This window comes from Eptatretus burgeri, chromosome 17 (assembly GCF_056783735.1).
Source record: "Eptatretus burgeri isolate ZD-2024b chromosome 17, Ebu_testis_v1, whole genome shotgun sequence".
NCBI classification, from domain to species: domain Eukaryota; kingdom Metazoa; phylum Chordata; class Myxini; order Myxiniformes; family Myxinidae; genus Eptatretus; species Eptatretus burgeri.
Genome location: NC_140977.1, coordinates 1,044,751 through 1,065,380, shown reverse-complemented (window position 1 = coordinate 1,065,380; position 20,630 = coordinate 1,044,751). Strand labels below are relative to the sequence as shown.

At 43.3% G+C, this 20,630-nt stretch overlaps 1 protein-coding gene across 1 annotated transcript in view; it reads right to left on the bottom strand.

Moving 5' to 3' along the window:
- Positions 1-4,569: 4,569 nt before the first annotated feature.
- Positions 4,570-20,630, bottom strand: part of TPO (thyroid peroxidase) — a 90,004-nt gene continuing 73,943 nt past the window's right edge. The window contains exons 9-10 of the mRNA XM_085861386.1: positions 9,733-9,903; positions 4,570-5,082 (exon numbers count right to left, since the gene is read on the bottom strand). Coding sequence (XP_085717512.1) covers positions 4,646-5,082; positions 9,733-9,903 — 608 coding nt within the window. The 3' untranslated portion in view covers positions 4,570-4,645. The remainder of the gene's footprint in view (positions 5,083-9,732; positions 9,904-20,630) is intronic.

Sequence of the window (20,630 nt, the reverse complement as noted above, 5' to 3'; positions counted from 1 at the left end):
AGGGTGAATTTCGTTTATATTGGTGATCTGCACAACGAAACTGAACGAACCGACCCACCTCAACATGACCAACAAGGGATTGGAAGGAGGGGAAGGATCACACATCTTCAAAAATGGTGATAAACAGGATCCGGGAAATTAAGGCCCAGTCACACCTTGACGTTTTAGCCAGGAATGGCAACGTATAAAAATGAACGTAAAACGTTGGCGTACGCTGAAGTTTTGAGGTTTTTTTTAAAGTTTTGGTCGTATTCATAACGTGTTGGTCGTATGCATAACGTATTAGTAACGGGCACAGAACGTTTCGTTGTGTTAAAGATAACTTATACCAACGAATGCTTAGCCTGTTGTCGGCGTTCACAACCTATGCCCAACGATAGTTTAACTTAGTCATAGCACGCTGCACGTATCGCCGACGAACTTGTGGCGTTCTCTGTTAAAAACCTGCCGCTCGCCGATTTAAATCATAACCGCCTGAAAATTGGAAGTGTCAACATCGCAGTCACACCTTGACGATTTAGCCAGCGTATGCCGACCTATGAAAAATGTGTCTAAAACGCTGGCACACGTCGAATACGGTATGGGTAAGTTGTGTACGTTAGGAGCACGATGAAAAACAATGAAGTACGCTGGCATATTACGTGGTACGTCTAGTACGTCGTGAAATTTCAAGCATGCTGAAAATTTTACGACGTACTCGACGTATGGCTCACAAGTTCCGCATACGCTGGTATAAGTTCTCAGCACGCTCCGCAATTGTTTACACACGTCGGCCACACGTTACTTGTAAGTTACTCGTAAGTCGAAACACGTCGAGGTAATGGTTACCATACCCGAAACTTAATTTTTAGCCTACGAGTAACGTGCTTTGAACCTATTAGTAACGTGCTTTGAACCTATATGTAACATTTCTCAAACGCACATTGGCGTAAGTAGACAAATTCGATTGGCGTCTTTTGCACGACCACAGAACTTACTGAACGTGTTTCTAACTTACAGCTACCGTATAATGGCGATTTGGCAGCGTTTAGGGGAATTGTTACATATACAAATGGGCTTCACAAGAGGAACCCGTCAGTGTTCCAGACTCCATGTTAAGTAGATGTCAATGTCAGAAGCAGTGGCAGTAGTGGTAGTAGTAGTAGTAGTAGTGGTAGTTCGAGAGAATTCAGTGATGTCGATGTTATTAGTAGTGGTAGTTCGCGAGAATTTAGTGATGTCGATGTTAGTAGTAGTAGTAGTAGTAGTAGTAGTATCAGTAGTAGTCTTAGTTCGAGAGAATTTAGTGATGTCGATGTTGGTAGTAATAGTAGTAGTAGTTCGAGAGAATTTAGTGATGTCGATGTTATTAGTAGTAGTAATAGTAGTTCGAGAGAATTTACTGATGTCGATGTTGGTGGTAGGAGTAGTATTACTTTCAAGTAACGTGTTGCAAAGTGTGAACAACGTTCGTGTAGCGTGCTTACAAAACGTTACTCATAGGTTAGAAATAAGTTTCGGGTACGCTAAACATTACCTCGACGTGTTTCGACTTATGAGTAACTTACAAGTAACGTGTTTCAACGTGTGTCAACGATTCCATAACGTGCCTACTACTTATGGCCAGCGTCGCAGAACGTGTGAGTCATACGCCGGCATACGTCGTAAAATTTCAAGCATGAAAAAATTCGAGGAAAACCCAAAAGTTCAACGTTTAAAGCCAGCGTACTACGACGTATGGCAGTGATTTTAATCGTGCTCTCAATGTTACCAAAACTTACCCACAACGTATTCGACGTGTACCAGCGTTTTACACAATTTTTTTCAAAAATCGGCATTAGCTGGCTAAAACGTCAAGGTGTGACTGGGCCTTTATCGACCAGTCAGCCTTACCTTGGTGGTGTGCAAGGTTTTTGAGCGCTTGTTAAAGCAAGAACTCATGGTGCACCAGGAAGGGCAGCACCTTCTTGCCCAGGAGCAACACGTCTTCCGCTAACATCACTCGTTGACAAACATAAATCTGTTGATGTCATTTCTGCTGACTTCGGCAAGGTTTTCGACACCATCCTGCACAGACATCTTGTTAGGAAACTCGAAGCCTGGGGCCTGTGGGCTCCACTTTTGACTTGGCTTACTAACTGCCTGACTGGACGCCGTCAACAAGTGTTGCTAAACGGTTCGCTCTCACTCTGGGCCAAGGTTCACAGTGCTGTCACTCAAGGCTCTGTGCTCCGACCAGTGTTGTTTCTGATGTACAATGATGACTTAGTTGATTGTTTCAGCTGTCAATCACTGCTGTTCACAGATGATCTCAAGCTTTTGTGTCATGGAACGGAACACAACACCAACCGGCATTGCAGGCCGACCTACACAAGCTTGAAGACGGGTTATGCGCCTCGTTCGGGTCCCCTCCACAGTGCAATACCGTTTTGGTGGAGTGGACCTTGTGACGATTTATAGTATCACCGACCTTGGAATTGGTACAATGTGCACACTGTTTGCCTCAATGCAGACCGATGTGGCACAAACAGAGCACACTGTGTGATGCATTGCTTTTGATGCTCCTTTGTTTCTTTTGCTCCTGCAATTCTCCAGATGGCCCATGCAAACTTTGTTCGACTGCAGCTGGAGTATTGCCTACCACGATGGAGGCACTTTCTGAAGCGGGATTGCAACCTCTTGGAGAAAGTGCAACACTGTGCAGCATGCATGCTACAGGGGCAAGCACACTTTTCTTATGAGTAATGCCTTGCAAATCTGGATCTGTTTCGATTAGAATATCGATGACTAAGAGGTGATTTGATCACATTTTACAGAATTCTGCGTGGTGAACTCAACGGTTCATTTGAAGAACCGCCAGCCCAATGTACAGATAGTCGCTTCACGGGCACTCTTGGAAGTTGTTAAGGCCTTCGGCGTGCTGTAGGATGAGAGCAGCCTTCTTTACCCACCAGCTGATGAATGTTTGGAATGGACTTTCTGAGGACACCGTCCAAGCATTGACGACTGACGGCTTTTAAAAGAAGTTGAGACTAGATGCTGTTCGACCGAAAATAGGACTACACGGGACATACGACCTCCTGTCCTACAATTACTTGACTTGACTTGACTCGATGTAATCGTTTCATTTCTGTTTATTTGCATTTTAGCGAAACGTGCAATGCAGTTTTAACTGGAATGACATTCGTTAGAGCGCATACGTCCTCCAGGTTGAACAATTCACGTTTTGTGTCCCACTGATAAGCCAGATCTCGATCCAGACCTGAACTGGAATCTAATTGGCTTGTTCGTGTCACCGACTCAACTCGTCCACAACTTTTGAGATATCATGCTGAATGTGTATCATTTTTGGCTCAATCTCACAATGCTGAAGAATCACTTTAATAATTAAAAAATTCTCATATCTGGATCCGGATCTTCACCACAATCGAATGGATTTGTCCTCGCCACACACCCAAACAGTGCACCAAGTGTCGTCCGAATCCGTCCATAACCTTTTGTGATATCCTGCTCACAGACAAACAAAGATGGATGAAAACATAACCTCGGTCCACCTTTGTTGGCGGAGAACGCTGATCGGACAGCAATGTGCCACCCTGCCATAAAAGTTCACTTGAGTAACAGGTGGATGTGAAACAACCAAAAGTTTGTGAATTCCCTGTTTACTGGATTTTATACTTTTGTGAGTAAATGATGGTTGTTTGGGCTTGTTGTTTATCGAGTTACTTTGGTTTCGGGTTGAGCATTGATGTCTCTGCTCTATAACAAGTTCACTCTTTAAAATTCTTTAAGACGTGGGTTAAAACTCAAGACCTTTGCAATGCACACACAGCTGGTAGAGTAGAGGTTGAGTTTGAATCACACTGCAGGCAGGAGTGTTTAGAATTTGGATTTGAAGTTTCTGGATTGAGTTTGTTCCAGGGGAATGAACATGCCTCTCGTGGATTGTTGTTGAAATCACAACCTGATCACGCTCAGGATGGGTTAACTGTTTGCCCCGTTTTGTGTACATTTTTAAGTATGGAAATGAAACTTCCAAGTACCAACAATCATTCACTTGGACCTCTGTTTTATCAATGCATTTGCATGGAAAAGGAGGCCAATTGATCATAACTTCCACCATGTCCACTTGCTTAACAGGTCTAATTATTCTTTCCTTCTTGTGGGCTTGATCGACCTGATGCTTGACCAAGTTTGATTTGGTGGGAATTTGAAATTTGTTCACGTTACTGGCGATAACTCGCCTTTCCTTGATGAAAGACACCGTGGGAACATCCACCAGCTAATGTAGCAGACGGGACGCCCAGCTTAGCGTCCCACCTGAGTGTTGGAGAAGCTTGCGATGAAATGCCCACACCGACGAAGCACTATTCTGAGAGTTCATCGTCGGATCGAGGATTAAACACAGACTAGACAGTTGAAAAGTAAGTTTTCTACCCCTACACCATCTTGTCGGATCAGGTGATCATAATTAGTACTTGTTTCATATGAACATGCTTATGGTTGTTGTGATAGAAATTCCACATTTATTTTTTTTTCTTGTGACGTCTAAGTTGGGACAGATTTGTAGAAATTCTTCTGATTGGTTCATATCAAAGTTTTTATTTATTCATGTATTTTGAGACACTACCACTTTGGAATATATTGTATTGATGACCCCTTCGGGCTAATCTTTCCAAGCACTCAGATTGAGACCTGGAACCTGCTTGCATGGGACAAAGGCCTGTGGAGAGCTTTCCAGGTGGAACGCATCTCTGGGCACGTGTTTTAGGCCGCTATCATCACAGATGATGCGTGAGAGAGAGTGACGTGCGATCTCTGCACGTTGTCCTGCCGTGAAAACACTTGGGTTCTCCCACCAAAATCGATCTCCATCACGAAGGACCTTCATCTGCCGACCGATGAGACAAGCGAACAGGGGGCCCACCCGCCCCGCTTGCAGCGGATCCTCCAAGATGCCGCCCAGCCACACGTCCATGTCACCCGGGTGTCCGTAGACTTTGAGGAGCTTCTGAACACGCCGCTGGTTTGAGATGATTTCTTGTAGGTCTTTCTCGGTGTGGACCGTCCGCAAAGCACAGAATTCCCTCCAGTCATTATAACCTGCATGCAATAAGTGGATAGATTTGGAAATGCAAGAAATTGTGTGTTCAATCAAAAAGTATAGTTATTGCATGATTGTGCAAGAATGTGGGATAGCCGCTTTATTATGCCCTCCAAAGTGCAGTGTGCCATCTATTTCGACCAGACTGTACAAAACGTGAAGTTGGCAACTCATACCCGGTTTCACCCCAAAATGGAATCCACATTAACCCGAATAGGAACACCGTGTCAGGAAACCCCAAATTCACCCCAAAATTGAATCAACATTAACCTGAATAGGAACACCACGTCAAGAAACCCCAAATTCACCCCAAAATGGAATCCACATTAACCCGAATCGTAACACCATGTCAGGAAACCCCAAATTCACCCCAAAATGGAATCAAAAATGAACCCGAATAGGAATACCACGTCAAGAAACCCCAAATTCACCCCAAAATGGAATCCACATTCACCAGAATAGAAACACCACGTCAAGAAACCCCAAATTCACCCCAAAATGGAATCCACATTAACCCGAATAGGAACACCACATCAAGAAACCCCAAATTCACCCCAAAATGGAATCCACATTAACCCGAATAGGAACACCACGTCAAGAAACCCCAAATTCACCCTAAAATGGAATCCACATTAACCCGAATAGGAACACCACGTCAAGAAACCCCAAATTCACCACAAAATTTAATCCACATGAACCCGAATCGTAACACCATGTCAGGAAACCCCAAATTCACCCCAAAATGGAATCCAAAATGAACCCGAATAGGAATACCATGTGAAGAAACCCCAAATTCACCCCAAAATGGAATCCACATTCACCAGAAGAGAAACACCACGTCAAGAAACCCCAAATTCACCCCAAAATGGAATCCACATTAACCCGGATGGGAACACCACATCAAGAAACCCCAAATTCACCCCAAAATGGAATCCACATTCACCAGAAGAGAAACACCACGTCAAGAAACCCCAAATTCACCCCAAAATGGAATCCACATTAACCCGGATGGGAACACCACATGAAAGAAACCCCAAATTCACCCCAAAATGGAATCCACGTTAACCCAAATACGAATACCACGTCAAGAAACCCCAAATTCACCCTAAAATGGAATCCACATTAACCCGGATGGGAACACCACATCAAGAAACCCCAAATTCACCCCAAAATGGAATCCACATTAACCCGAATCAGAACACCATGTCAGGAAACCCAAATTCACCCCAAAATGGAATCCAAAATGAACCCGAATAGGAATACCATGTGAAGAAACCCCAAAATGGAATCCACATGAACCCGGATGGGAACACCACATCAAGAAACCCCAAATTCACCCCAAAATGGAATCCACATTAACCCAAATAGGAATACCACGTCAAGAAACCCCAAATTCACCCCAAAATGGAATCCACATTAACCCAAATAGGAATACCACATCAAGAAACCCCAAATTCACCCTAAAATGGAATCCACATTAACCCAAATAGGAATACCACGTCAAGAAACCCCAAATTTACCCTAAAATGGAATCCACATTAACCCAAATAGGAATACCACATCAAGAAACCCCAAATTCACCCCAAAATGGAATCCACATTAACCCGAATCGGAACACCGTGTCAGGAAACCTGAAATGTATTTCTTGCTCGGTAAAATGTCAGTTTTGATCAAAGAAGAACATTTGGATCATAGATATTTGTCAGATTTTGATAACATCGCGGTACGGCAAAAATACGGAACTGCAACATCACGGTACGGCAACATCACGGTACGGCAACATTACGGTACGGCAAAAATACGGAACTGCAACATCACAATACGGCAACATTACGGTACGGCAAAAAATACGGAACTGCAACATCACGGTACGGCAACATTACGGTACGGCAACATCACGGTACGGCAAAAATACGGAACTGCAACATCACGGTACGGCAACATCACGGTACGGCAACATCACGGTACGGCAACATCACGGTGCGGCAACATCACGGTACGGCAACATCACGGTGCGGCAACATCACGGTACGGCAACATCACGGTACGGCAACATCACGGTACGGCAACATCACGGTACGGCAAAAATACGGAACTGCAACATCACGGTACGGCAACATCACGGTACGGCAACATCACGGTACGGCAACATCACGGTACGGCAAAAATACGGAACTGCAACATCACGGTACGGCAACATCACGGTACGGCCACATTACGGTACGGCAACATCATGGTGCGGCAACATCACGGTACGGCAACATCACGGTACGGCCACATTATGGTACGGCAAAAATACGGAACTGCAACATCACAATACGGCAACATCACGGTACGGCCACATCACAATACGGCAACATTACGGTACGGCAACATCACGGTACGGCCACATTACGGTACGGCAAAAATACGGAACTGCAACATCACAATACGGCAACATCACGGTACGGCCACATCACAATACGGCAACATTACGGTACGGCAACATCACGGTACGGCAACATCACGGTACGGCAACATCACGGTACGGCCACATCACGGTACGGCCACATCACGGTACGGCAACATCACGGTACGGCCACATCACGGTACGGCAACATCACGGTACGGCAACATCATGGTGCGGCAACATCACGGTACGGCCACATCACGGTACGGCCACATCACGGTACGGCAACATCACGGTGCGGCAACATCACGGTACGGCCACATCACGGTACGGCCACATCACGGTACGGCAACATCACGGTACGGCAACATCACGGTACGGCAACATCACGGTACGGCAACATCACGGTACGGCCACATCACGGTACGGCCACATCACGGTACGGCAACATCACGGTGCGGCAACATCATGGTGCGGCAACATCACGGTACGGCCACATCACGGTGCGGCAACATCACGGTACGGCCACATCATGGTACGGCAACATCACGGTACGGCCACATTGTGGTACGGCAAAGTCATGGTACGGCATCAACATGGTACAGCCACATCGTGGTACGGCAACAACACGATACGGCAAAGTCATGGTACGGCAACATTATGGTAAGGCAACAACACAGTATGGCAATATTACGGTACGGCAACAACACCGTACGGCAAAAATACGGAACTGCAACATCATGGTATGGCAATGTTACAGTATGGCAACAACACGGTACGGCAATGTCACAGTACAGCAACGGTACGGCAACAACACAGTATGGCAACATTACAGAATGGCAACAACACGGTACGGCAACGTTACCGTACGGCAACAACACATTATGGCAACATTACAGAATGGCAACAACACCGTATGGCAACAACACGGTACGGCAACAACACAGTATGGCAACATTACAGAATGGCAATAACACAGTATGGCAACGTTACCGTACGGCAACAACACATTATGGCAACAACACAGTATGGCAACATTACAGAATGGCAACAACACCGTATGGCAACAACACGGTACGGCAACAACACAGTATGGCAACATTACAGAATGGCAACAACACGGTACGGCAACGTTACCGTACGGCAACAACAGAGTATGGCAACATAACGGCAACTACCTGGAACATAAACAAGGATTCCACAGCGAAACACCATGTCATGATCCTCAGGATGATGAACAAGGATTCCACAGCGAAACACCATTACACTCTCGATGACGAACAAGACTTTATAATAGTAAACCACAAACATTTAGAGAAACACAAAATATTTCTGAAGTCCCGACAGATCCATGGTAAGTCAACGCGGTTACTTCTACCTTTTCCTTCGTATCACCAGAAGTGCAGGTGTGATTGACATGTCTCTGGCACACCTGGATGGATTTCTTGATATGCAATATTCCTTCCCCATTTCACTTCTGAAAACCTTTTCTCTCTTTGTCATGATTGTAACAAAACGCACGCATTTTGTGCCAGAGGTTTACGGAATTGACCAAACGGAATCGGAGGCCGCATTGTGGTACACTCGTGTCTGTGGCTGGGTTGTCATAAAATAACTTTATTTATTGTACTTTCCTGATAATTCTGGATGTAATTTCAAATAAGGAGAATAGCACGTGTGTGTGTATGTGTGTGTGTGTGTGTGTGTGTGTGTGTGTGTGTGTGTGTGTGTGTGTGTGTGTGTGTGTGTGTGTGTGTGTGTGTGTGTGTGTGTATGTATATATATATGCCGAATTTAATTCCCTTTCATCTCATCTGGTACTCAAAATGCAAGCTTTGTGCTCATGTTCTGTGCTTCATCCCTCTCACCTGTGGATATCTGCATTCTTGTGTTGGTCCGAACTTGCTTTTCCCTCCATGACTTGAACACAACGGCCCACTAACTCGAACTTTCCTTTCACTCGTCTGTCTGTCTGTCTGTCTGTCTGTCTGTCTGTACATTCTCGGTCTACCTGTTCCAGTACACACTGTTGTCAGCACATCGACATCCCCCCTCCCTTCAGCCTTTGCTTGTTTTATTGTTCTCTGAGCTTTGGCTTCTTTAAAGAAAAAAAACAATTGGATTATTTCCCTTCTACAATAATCTTTCCTTTTGAGGATGATGTTCATGAGTATCAACTAAACAATGAATTGATATCTTATTGAATGAGTGTATAAGATGGGTGTATGTTGCGTGTCAAAGAAACAAGAGGCGACCTAACCTGGGAGGCCGTGGTCTCGGCCCCTTTGTAGGTTGAGCGCTGCCAGGTCCAACGGCTTCACCTCGTTTAAACCAAAGAGTTTCATTCGAAGCTCAGAAATCATTTGTCCTTCTGGGAAAGGTCGCATCGCCGGAGTAGCGAGCATCCCCCTCAGCAAGGGGTCGACTCCTCCTGTGTGCAGAAAACTGTCATAATTCTCATCCCTTGGGATCTCACAATTCCCATTGTTCATACACAGAGTACTCCACAATCTCATCCCTTGGGATGTCACAATTCCCATTGTTCATATACAGAGTACTCCACAATCTCATCCCTTGGGATGTCACAATTCCCATTGTTCATACACAGAGTACTCCACAATCTCATCCCTTGGGATGTCACAATTCCCATTGTTCATATACAGAGGACTCTACAACCTCATCCCTTGGGATGTCACAATTCCCATTGTTCATACACAGGGGACTCTACAATCTCATCCCTTGGGATGTCACAATTCCCATTGTTCATACACAGAGGACTCTACAATCTCATCCCTTGGGATGTCACAATTCCCATTGTTCATACACAGAGGACTCTACAATCTCATCCCTTGGGATGTCACAATTCCCATTGTTCATATACAGAGGACTCTACAACCTCATCCCTTGGGATGTCACAATTCCCATTGTTCATACACAGAGGACTCTACAATCTCATCCCTTGGGATGTCACAATTCCCATTGTTCATATACAGAGTACTCCACAATCTCATCCCTTGGGATGTCACAATTCCCATTGTTCATACACAGAGTACTCCACAATCTCATCCCTTGGGATGTCACAATTCCCATTGTTCATATACAGAGGACTCTACAACCTCATCCCTTGGGATGTCACAATTCCCATTGTTCATACACAGGGGACTCTACAATCTCATCCCTTGGGATGTCACAATTCCCATTGTTCATACACAGAGGACTCTACAATCTCATCCCTTGGGATGTCACAATTCCCATTGTTCATACACAGAGGACTCTACAATCTCATCCCTTGGGATGTCACAATTCCCATTGTTCATATACAGAGGACTCTACAACCTCATCCCTTGGGATGTCACAATTCCCATTGTTCATACACAGAGGACTCTACAATCTCATCCCTTGGGATGTCACAATTCCCATTGTTCATATACAGAGGACTCTACAACCTCATCCCTTGGGATGTCACAATTCCCATTGTTCATACACAGAGGACTCTACAATCTCATCCCTTGGGATGTCACAATTCCCATTGTTCATATACAGAGGACTCTACAACCTCATCCCTTGGGATGTCACAATTCCCATTGCTCATACACAGGGGACTCTACAATCTCATCCCTTCGGATGTCACAATTCCCATTGTTCATACACAGATGACTCTACAACCTCATCCCTTGGGATGTCACAATTCCCATTGTTCATACACAGGACTCTTCAACCTCATCCCTTGGGATGTCACAATTCCCATTGTTCACACAAGGAGTCGAAACACCTTTCTCCTAAACATGAAGGAAACTCAGCACACATGTTCATTCTTTTCAGTGTATATCACAGACAGCATCACGTCCGTGTACATTGCAGACAGCATCACATCTGTGTACATTGCAGACAGCATCACATCCGTGTACATTGCAGACAGCATCACATCCGTGTACATTGCAGACAGCATCACATCCGTGTACATTGCAGACAGCATCACGTCCGTGCACATCGCAGACAGCATCACGTCCGTGCACATTGCTGTTGTCTGCCGGTGCAACTGAGTGTGTTCACCTTTCATACCTTTGGTGAAAAACCCCTCAGCAGAGTTCTTTTATTGTTAATCATTCTGACCTCATTTATGTTTAATTATGGAATAACTAATTTCTTTTATTTAATATTTCATCATTCTGACCTCATTTATGTTTAATTATTGAATAACTTTAATTTATTTTGTTTAATATTTCATCATTCTGACCTCATTTATATTTAATTATTGAATAACTTTAATTTATTTTGTTTAATATTTCATCATTCTGACCTCATTTATGTTTAATTATTGAATAACTTTTATTTTATTTAATATTTCATCGTTCTGACCTCAGTTATGTTTAATTATTGAATAACTTTAATTTATTTCATCTAATATTTCATCATTCTGACCTCATTTATGTTTAATTATTGAATAACTTTAATTTATTTCATCTAATATTTCATCATTCTGACCTCATTTATGTTTAATTATTGAATAACTTTAATTTATTTCATCTAATATTTCATCATTCTGACCTCATTTATGTTTAATTATTGAATAACTTTAATTTATTTTATTTAATATTTCATCATTCTGACCTCATTTATGTTTAATTATCGAATAACTTTAATTTATTTTATTAAATATTTCAACATTCTGACCTCATTTATATTTAATTATTGAATAACTATAATTTCTTTTCTTTAATATTTCATCATTCTGACCTCATTTATATTTAATTATTGAATAACTATAATTTATTTCATCTAATATTTCATCATTCTGACCTCATTTATATTTAATTATTGAATAACTATAATTTATTTTATTTAATATTTCAACATTCTGACCTCATTTATGTTTAATTATGGAATAACTTTAATTTATTTCATCTAATATTTCATCATTCTGACCTCATTTATATTTAATTATTGAATAACTATAATTTATTTTATTTAATATTTCATCATTCTGACCTCATTTATGCTTAATTGTTGAATAACTTTAATTTATTTTATTTAATATTTCATCATTCTGACCTCATTTATGTTTATTTGTTGAATAACTAATTTCTTTTATTTAATATTTCAGAAATTTGGCAGGGACATATCGCAGACAGAGCAAGGGGGGATTGGGGGGGGGCAAGACCGGAGAGGAGATGGTTGAAGACAAAAAGACCACCGACCTGTCTGCGGTGAGAGCGTGAGAGGCCCAACGACTCAGCCATATCATGGTTGATACCAATGATCCTAAATGCCTTGGTTTCCACAGCGTGAAGCCGTGAAAGGTGAGAGGCAGGAGCACCAGCTGAGAGGGGACAGTAGTACTCCATCAGACTGTGGACGGAAGCTTTGTACATGGTCAGAAGCTCAGGTGGGCCGAGTAAGGACTTGCACGACGGAGGATTCCCAGTTAGCGACTGACCTTGAAGGCTAGGTTGGAAATGTGGCTTTCCCAGGAAAGATTGTAGCAGATAGTGAGACCCAGAAGCTTGAATGAGAGGACTTCTTCAAGAGAATTGTTGAGAAAGTAAAATGGTGGGGGTGGTGGGGGGGGGGGAGATTGTGGAGTCCTCTGTGTGTGAAAAATGGGAACTGCATTGAGTACCTCGGAGAGACATAGTGAGAGTGTGAGATTTGTTATTTGCCAAGTTTGCTGATTTCCAAGCAGACGGCAGATGACCTTGAGCAAATGAGAGGGTGAATAGTCCAGAGAGAGGGTGAGCAAGAGCAGAGGAGCAGGTTTTTAGGACACGTGGGCTGATGCCGTCTGGACCGGTTGCAGAATCAGAGTTCAGGTTTGACAGCAAACTCTCCACTTTGCCAGAATAAAAGGAGAAAGAGTCCAGGGACAGTTGGGTGCGACTGGGTAAGGTCGGTACAGAAAGTGATGGGTTTGGGACACAATATTTAGATGCAAACACCGAGTTTAGGCATTCAGCCTTTTCACGTGCGGTATCAGCAGTGCGGCCATTTGAGGTAAGGGAGGGGATGGAGGGGGAACATACACCAGAAACAGAGTTGTTTAGATGCCATCAGGATTTGGAGGAGGGAGAGAGGTTTGAGAGTTCAGACTTGAGCTTTGAAAGATGTTGTTTTCTGGCTTTCCTGAGGGTAGATACACACTTGTTCTGAGCTTTATGGAAGGAACTGAGATTACCCTCAGTTGGGTTTGCTTTCCATGAAGTAAAGGCAAGTTGTTTCAGGACACCTGCCTCCCCACAAGCTTCAGTAAACCATGGGGGGGGGGGAGGAAGGGTTGGGCAACTGAAGACGAGAGGGGATAAATCTGTGCATGAGGGAGAGCAAGTTTCTTTGAAAGAATTCCCAGGAAGAGGTGATGTTGGAGAAAGTAGCGATGGGAGACCAGTCTAGAAGTTTGATAGCTGCTTGAAGTCCCTGCCAGTTGGCCTGAGTGAAATGCCAGACTCAACGGCGGTGAGGTGGTTCTCTAACAACAGCCAGAGTGATGTCCACTTTGACAAGCACGTGGTCAGAAGAACCGATTGGAGCGGAGAAAGAACAGCAGATATTTTCAGGGGAATTTATCAAAATCAGTTCCAGAAGAGAAGGAGTACCATTGGTTGAGATCCGGGTCGGGAAGCTGACTGATTGAGTCATTCCCAATGAGTCGCAGAAGTCTTTTGCTGAGGTGCCATGACAGGTGAGAGAGGTACCCACACCTAGAAAACTGGCGTGATGACAATTGAAGTTGCCACATATGAGGAAGAGAGAGAGAGAGAGTTCGGATGAGAAGATAGAAGTTGGTCCATGTTTTCGGATCGTGAGGCGTAAATGGAGTCATCACTGTTTGGTGTATGGTACAGTACTCATATAAACATGAGGTGGGAGTGGAGGGGAAGCCGTAGCCAGAGGTATTCCTGGGGGTGTGGGGGAGTGAGGGTTGCATGGAGAGTGAGGAATAGAGTCTTTGATGAAGAGAACAACACCTCCACCAGGACGAGGCTCAGGTCTGTCAAACCGGAGGAGGGAGTAACCAGGGAGAGATACTTGGGAGTCAGACACGTCTTGGGGGAGGAAAGTTTCTGTACGGCAGATTATATCTGGTTTGTCATTAGCAACCTGTATGGAAAGATGTCAGGTTTGAGCGAAGGCTCCGGATATTATTGAGGTCCACACTGTTAATGAAGAGGGAGGGGAGGAGGCTTTGGGTGCAGGGGAGGGGAGGGAGATGGAAGGACAAGGGAGGAGGGGGGGGAGGTAAGAAGAGTTGTTGGAAGAGTGTGGTTGACTGCTGAAGAGCTCGGGGAGGGGCCGGATGAGGATAGGGAAAAGGCTCTGTGGTGCTGGGTTGAGGTACAGTGGGGAGTAATAAGAGAGGGGGCAGAAGGCAGTTGAGGTGGAGTGATGAGATGGAGGAGAGAGGGCAGGGGAAGGGGGCAGCTTTGTGGATGAGAGCGGGGGGGGGGGAAACTTTGAGGAGGGTGAGTGAGGTGGGTGAATGGTAGGAGAAGGGTGAGTGGGGAGAGTTGAGGGAGAAAGGCAAGGGGGTTTTTGAGAAAAAAGAGAGGGAAGCTTGGAGGGAGAAGAGTGTGATGGTTGCTTTGAGAGGGAGGGTGAGAGGGGTGAGTTGGCACTGAAGTTGGAAAAAAATGACGATTGAAGGAAAGTGAACAAGCACAGCAAACTGGGGTTTTTAAAAAAAAAAATTCTAGTTCAGAAATGCGACTAAAAACATTTCTTGAGGGATGTAATATAGGCAAATTAATGCGACATTTAAAGTTATTTGATAACTTTAAGTTCTTTTATTTAATCATTCTCACTTCATTTATGTTTGATTATTCGACAACTTTAAGTTATTTTATTTTATCATTATAACCTCATTTATTTTGATTATTTGATAATATATTTGATTTGATAATAATTTGATAATTTATTTTATTTCATCATTCTCACTTCATTTATGTTTGATTATTCGACAACTTTAAGTTCTTTTATTTAATCATTATAACCTCATTTATTTTGATTATTTGATAATATAATAATCATTTGATTTGATAATATTTGATAATAATTTGATAATAAGTTATTTTATTTCATCATTCTAACTTCATTTATGTTTAATGATTCGATAACTTAAATTTATTTATTTAATCATTGTAACCTCTTTTATGTTCGATTATTCAATGATTTTAATTGATATTATGTGAAGTTGTGAAATGAATTTTGTTGTATTTTGCCATGCCACTTTCCTCAGTTTTCTGCAAAATTTGTGACAAATTGTGCTCTTTCACCTGTTGATGTCATCGTGCATTGTGATCCTTCTTCCCTCATTTTTATGTAGTACAAGGCAGCGGGGCAACATCAATGGCTGAGGCTGAAACCGTACCGCTGATGCAGTGCCTTCTGCTGGTTAGGGGAGGAATTTGTAACTTGTTCAGGGTGCTGGCGATGGCTTGTCTACTCTGGGCAAAGGACACCATGGGATCTTTCACATCCACCAACTAACATTGGCAGACAGAACGCCTTGTTTAACGTCCATCTGAGGGACTGCACACACATTGATGAATCACCCTGCCTGTTTTAGAAGTGGATTTCCTCTTTTAGTAATTTGTAATCAATCTTCTTCACATTGGGTACACCCCTTGATCCTTATAGTACCGCATGCCGTCACTGCAGTGTAACGCTTGGAGCAAGGTATTATGTTCACATTTAGGACACGGTGGGGGGGGGGGACCAAAAAATGAAAGTCATATGAAAGAGGTCAAGGTCATATGAAATTAACAAATTTATCAAATTGATCAGTGTTCATTCAGGTCATAAATATATATATATATATATATATATATATATATATATATATATATATATATATATATATATATATATATATATGCACATAAACTTTACCATTGAAATACATGCTGTGATGAACCAAACTAACATCTTAGGATTAAAAGTGCAGATTTCTTTAAAATGTTACGTACTTCCGAACGACCTTTGATGTTCTGTATACTGAACACAAACTGGCCTTTGGTATTGATTTTTATATCATAGGGCCATCTTGGTAAACTTATTCTATGGTTATAAAATCAAGCTTATGATGTACTTTCTGGATGTAATCTCAAATAAGGAGAATACCACATGTATGTATATATATATATATATATATATATATATATATATATATATATATATATATATATATATATATATATATATATATATATATATATATATATATATGTATATATATATATATATATATATATATATGTATGTATATATATATATATATATATATATATATATATATATATATATGCACGGTGAAGAATGGCCTTGTCATTGTCAATACAGGTAGCCTGTGTTTGGATAAAAAAAAACATGCTTTGTAAGCAACTATATCCATAGGACCCATACCAGTAATTATGTGGCAGCTTGGTAAATGCAATTTGTTTCGCACTTCCTAACATTTTTGACCCAATCATGTAAGTGAACCTAAAAACTGGTATGTAGTAATGATCCATGTTGAAACTTGCCGTTTTAAATCATCACTTTATGCAGAAGTAAATTGCTATTTAAGATGTTCTAACAGATGCATTTCAAATTTCTGGAAGAAGATTTTGCGAGCTTCACTGTGACTGGGGGAAATTTTGCCAAATCTGAGATTTTACACATTTGAAGGTGCCAAGATATGCAGAAGTCATAAGAAATGTACTGTTTTGAAGAATTGTTCTATTATGTATAATAATAATAATAATAATAATAATATATCAAACAAAAAATACATTTTCAACCATTATGGACAACATATACAATCATACATGTAACCCATTTCTAAAAAACGAGCTATAAAAATGGGAAAAATAGCCTGTGTTTGGATAAAAAAAACATGCTTTGTAGGCAACTATATCCATAGGACCCATAGCAAAGTACACATTTTCTGAAAGCACAGACACTTGGGCATTATATAATATTAAGATTGTTTATCTTATTAAAACTGGGTACAATTTCTAAGCTTTCTCCTCATTTAGGACCACAGTGTACACAATACCATGCTACAAGCTGTAACTCAAGATGAAAATGCAGCATTTGTCGGCCTCACGAGCGACGACGTACGAACTGGCATTGACAACCCATCGACCATCACGATCAAGAGATGTCCTCCCTTGAATCCTGCTTCTTTATTACCCACAGAGGAAGATGGAGAACTTCATGATTGTGAGGAAGTGATCACACACACACACACACACACACACACACACACACACACACACACACACACACACACACACACACACACACACACACACACACACACACACACACACACACACACACACACACACACACACACACACACACACACGTTTGCCCCGCCATGATTTGAATGACATGCTGATCCAAAATTCCGAACTGATTCTTTGTGTTGATGGTTCATCTTCTCGGGCACCGGATGGTTCTCTCTTAACAGGTTATGCAGTTCATTCTGAACACGAAGCAATTATTGAGAGCGGGAAATTGGCTTCGAACTGTTCCGCACAGCAAGCTGAGGTGTTTGCTTTGACTCGTGCATGCTGCTTCGCAGAAGGCCAAATTGTGACAATTTACACTGATTCGGGTTATGCGTTTGGCGTTGTACACAAATTTGGTGCCTTGTGTGAGCGAGGATTTATGACATCCACTGGTGCTCTGGTGAAGAATGGTCAGTGGATTGCTAACCTGTTACAGGTAGTTACTTTGCCTTTCCAAATTGCAGTGATCAAGTGTGATGCCCGCACTGGTGGGTCTGATGATGTTTCTCGAGGAAATGCTGGAGCAGATAAAGCTGCCAAAGCCACCGCCATTTCCCTAGATGCCCTATTTGGTATCACAATGTGCTTCAACACCAGCTGCAATGATGCCATCTCTTGACAATGTTACTACTTTACAAGCAGCTGTCAGTACAGCAGAAAGAAATTTGTAGATAATGTCTGGATGCAAATTTGATGACGAGTCTAAGCTATGGAGGTCACCCGATAACCGCATCGTGGCTCCAAAAGCTCTGTTACCATGGCTTGCTCGCCGAGCACACGGTTCTGGCCACACAAGCAAGGGGGGAATGTGTTCCTCTGTTGGGAAGCAATGGTATGCCCTGGGCTTTAGTCCAATTGCAGAACAATATTGTTGCGGGCCGGAGGTCCGGTGGCGAGAACGACCATGTGGTGGGGGAGGTTCGTCGTCTCCCACCAGACCTCCCGGAATTGTAGGCTGTCGCTCCGGATAACTCCGTGAGCCGGCGGGTCGCTGAACCGACCGTGGACGGCAATATCTCAACCGCGTAGCGTAGGGTCTTTTTGTCAAGAACCAATTTACCTAATTAACTACGCAATTTCGACTACCGGGGAAACCACGCCCTCGGCACGTCTTGCTCGAACAGGGTCACTCTACCGACTGCGGTAGAGTTCCAACTACCAACTTCGGTTCGGGTGCAGCCGAGCGGAAACTGCCAAAGCCGTGCCGGCTGGGATGAACGGATTATCGGGTATAAAAACCCGGCTAAAACTCAGATCGGAACCATGCTGGACCAATGCAAGAAAGGACGGAAACGAACTGGGAACATTTCTACAATTGTTTTATTTACAAATAAAGAAAAGACACAGGGCAAGACTTATCACAGATATGCAAGGCAGGCAAAATTTACAAGGATTCAAGCACTTACACAGTTTCTACTTGCAAGACAGGCCCACAGACTCAGACACACACACAGATAGTTGATTGAAGACCCTCCGCAGCCAGAGAAGGAGAGACGAGCTGGGGGTCGCAGTTCGGCGAGGTACCTGCAAGCTGGAGGTGTAGGGGGTGCTCTGCAGTGCGGCACCTGTCAATGGTGGTCCGGCTCGGGGGCTCGTGCCCATGGAGGTACCCGCATGGAGCAGACGGAGTCCCCGACAGAGTTCAGGGTCGCGAACGGGACCCACTTCTCCCCGTGGAATGCCAGGGAGACGGCACGCAACCAACTTGTGTTTCTGGCGGTGGCGGTGATGTCGGACGGGTGACGAAGTCTCCTCTCACTCTCGTTGGATCCACACAGCTCTTGCACTTCTCCTTCTTCAGATGCACCCCTCTCTTAAATACCCACGAAAGGGAACAAAAGAGCCTTCGTACGGGGCAGAGCTCCATGAAGCACACGCCACTGTCTGCCATGATTGGACAGGGTTCCATGGCATGCCCTTCCTGGGCAGGGTTTCGGTGAAGCCCACATCACCGTCCACCTAGATTGGACAGGGGTCCATGGCATACCCTTCCTGGGTGGGGTTTCGGTGAAGCACACATCACCGTCCACCTCGATTGGACAGAGGTCCACGGCATGTCCTTCCTAGACAAGGTTTGGGGTTGGGTGAGCGAAGCGCTCACTCAGTAGCAGGCTGGATGGTCCGCTGGATGCAGAGTTGGAGGATTTGTGGTTTGAAGATATAACCTAACGAAAAGAAATCGCAACGCACGCCTTTGATTCTCCCACTAGACAAAAGAAAGGAACCTGTCTCACATGTACTTAACGGAATAACTGACTCTTGGGACATCTGTACGTTTGAATGCAAATGGTTTCCAGATCCGTAACAATATTGAAGGACATGCCAGGTTTGCCAAGAACATAATCCTGGAAGGGGCCTCAGATGGCTCCAGCAGCCCACCCTCCCCCCCTTAAGTCCTTTCGTACATATCCAAATCAAATTCATGCAAATGCCAAAATGCTGTGGGTACGAGTACATTTTAGTTTTGGGAGATATGTTTTCCAAAAGGGTTGAAGCATACCCCTGTAGGCAGATGCTACTACTGTTGTCAAACTTTTGATGAAAGATTTTGTCTGTAGATTTGGGATACCTGTAGACTTTCGAGTGATCAGAGAGCTCATTTTATGGCCGAAGTGGTGAAAAAATTGTGTAGGGCCTTGAAAATATAGCAGCATTTCTATTGCCCTTATCACCCACAATAACAAGGGTGGTGGAGAGACAGAATGGGTTTCTACAAAACAAACTAGCAAAAATTTGTGAACTGACTGGGCTAAAATGGCCTGATGCACTGCCAATAGCTCGAAGGACAATGAGGTCGACCTCTAATTGAAAAACGGGCTTATCTCCGCATGAGATAATAATGGGAAGACCAATGAGGTTGCCACACTGAGCTCCATTTTCTGTAAAA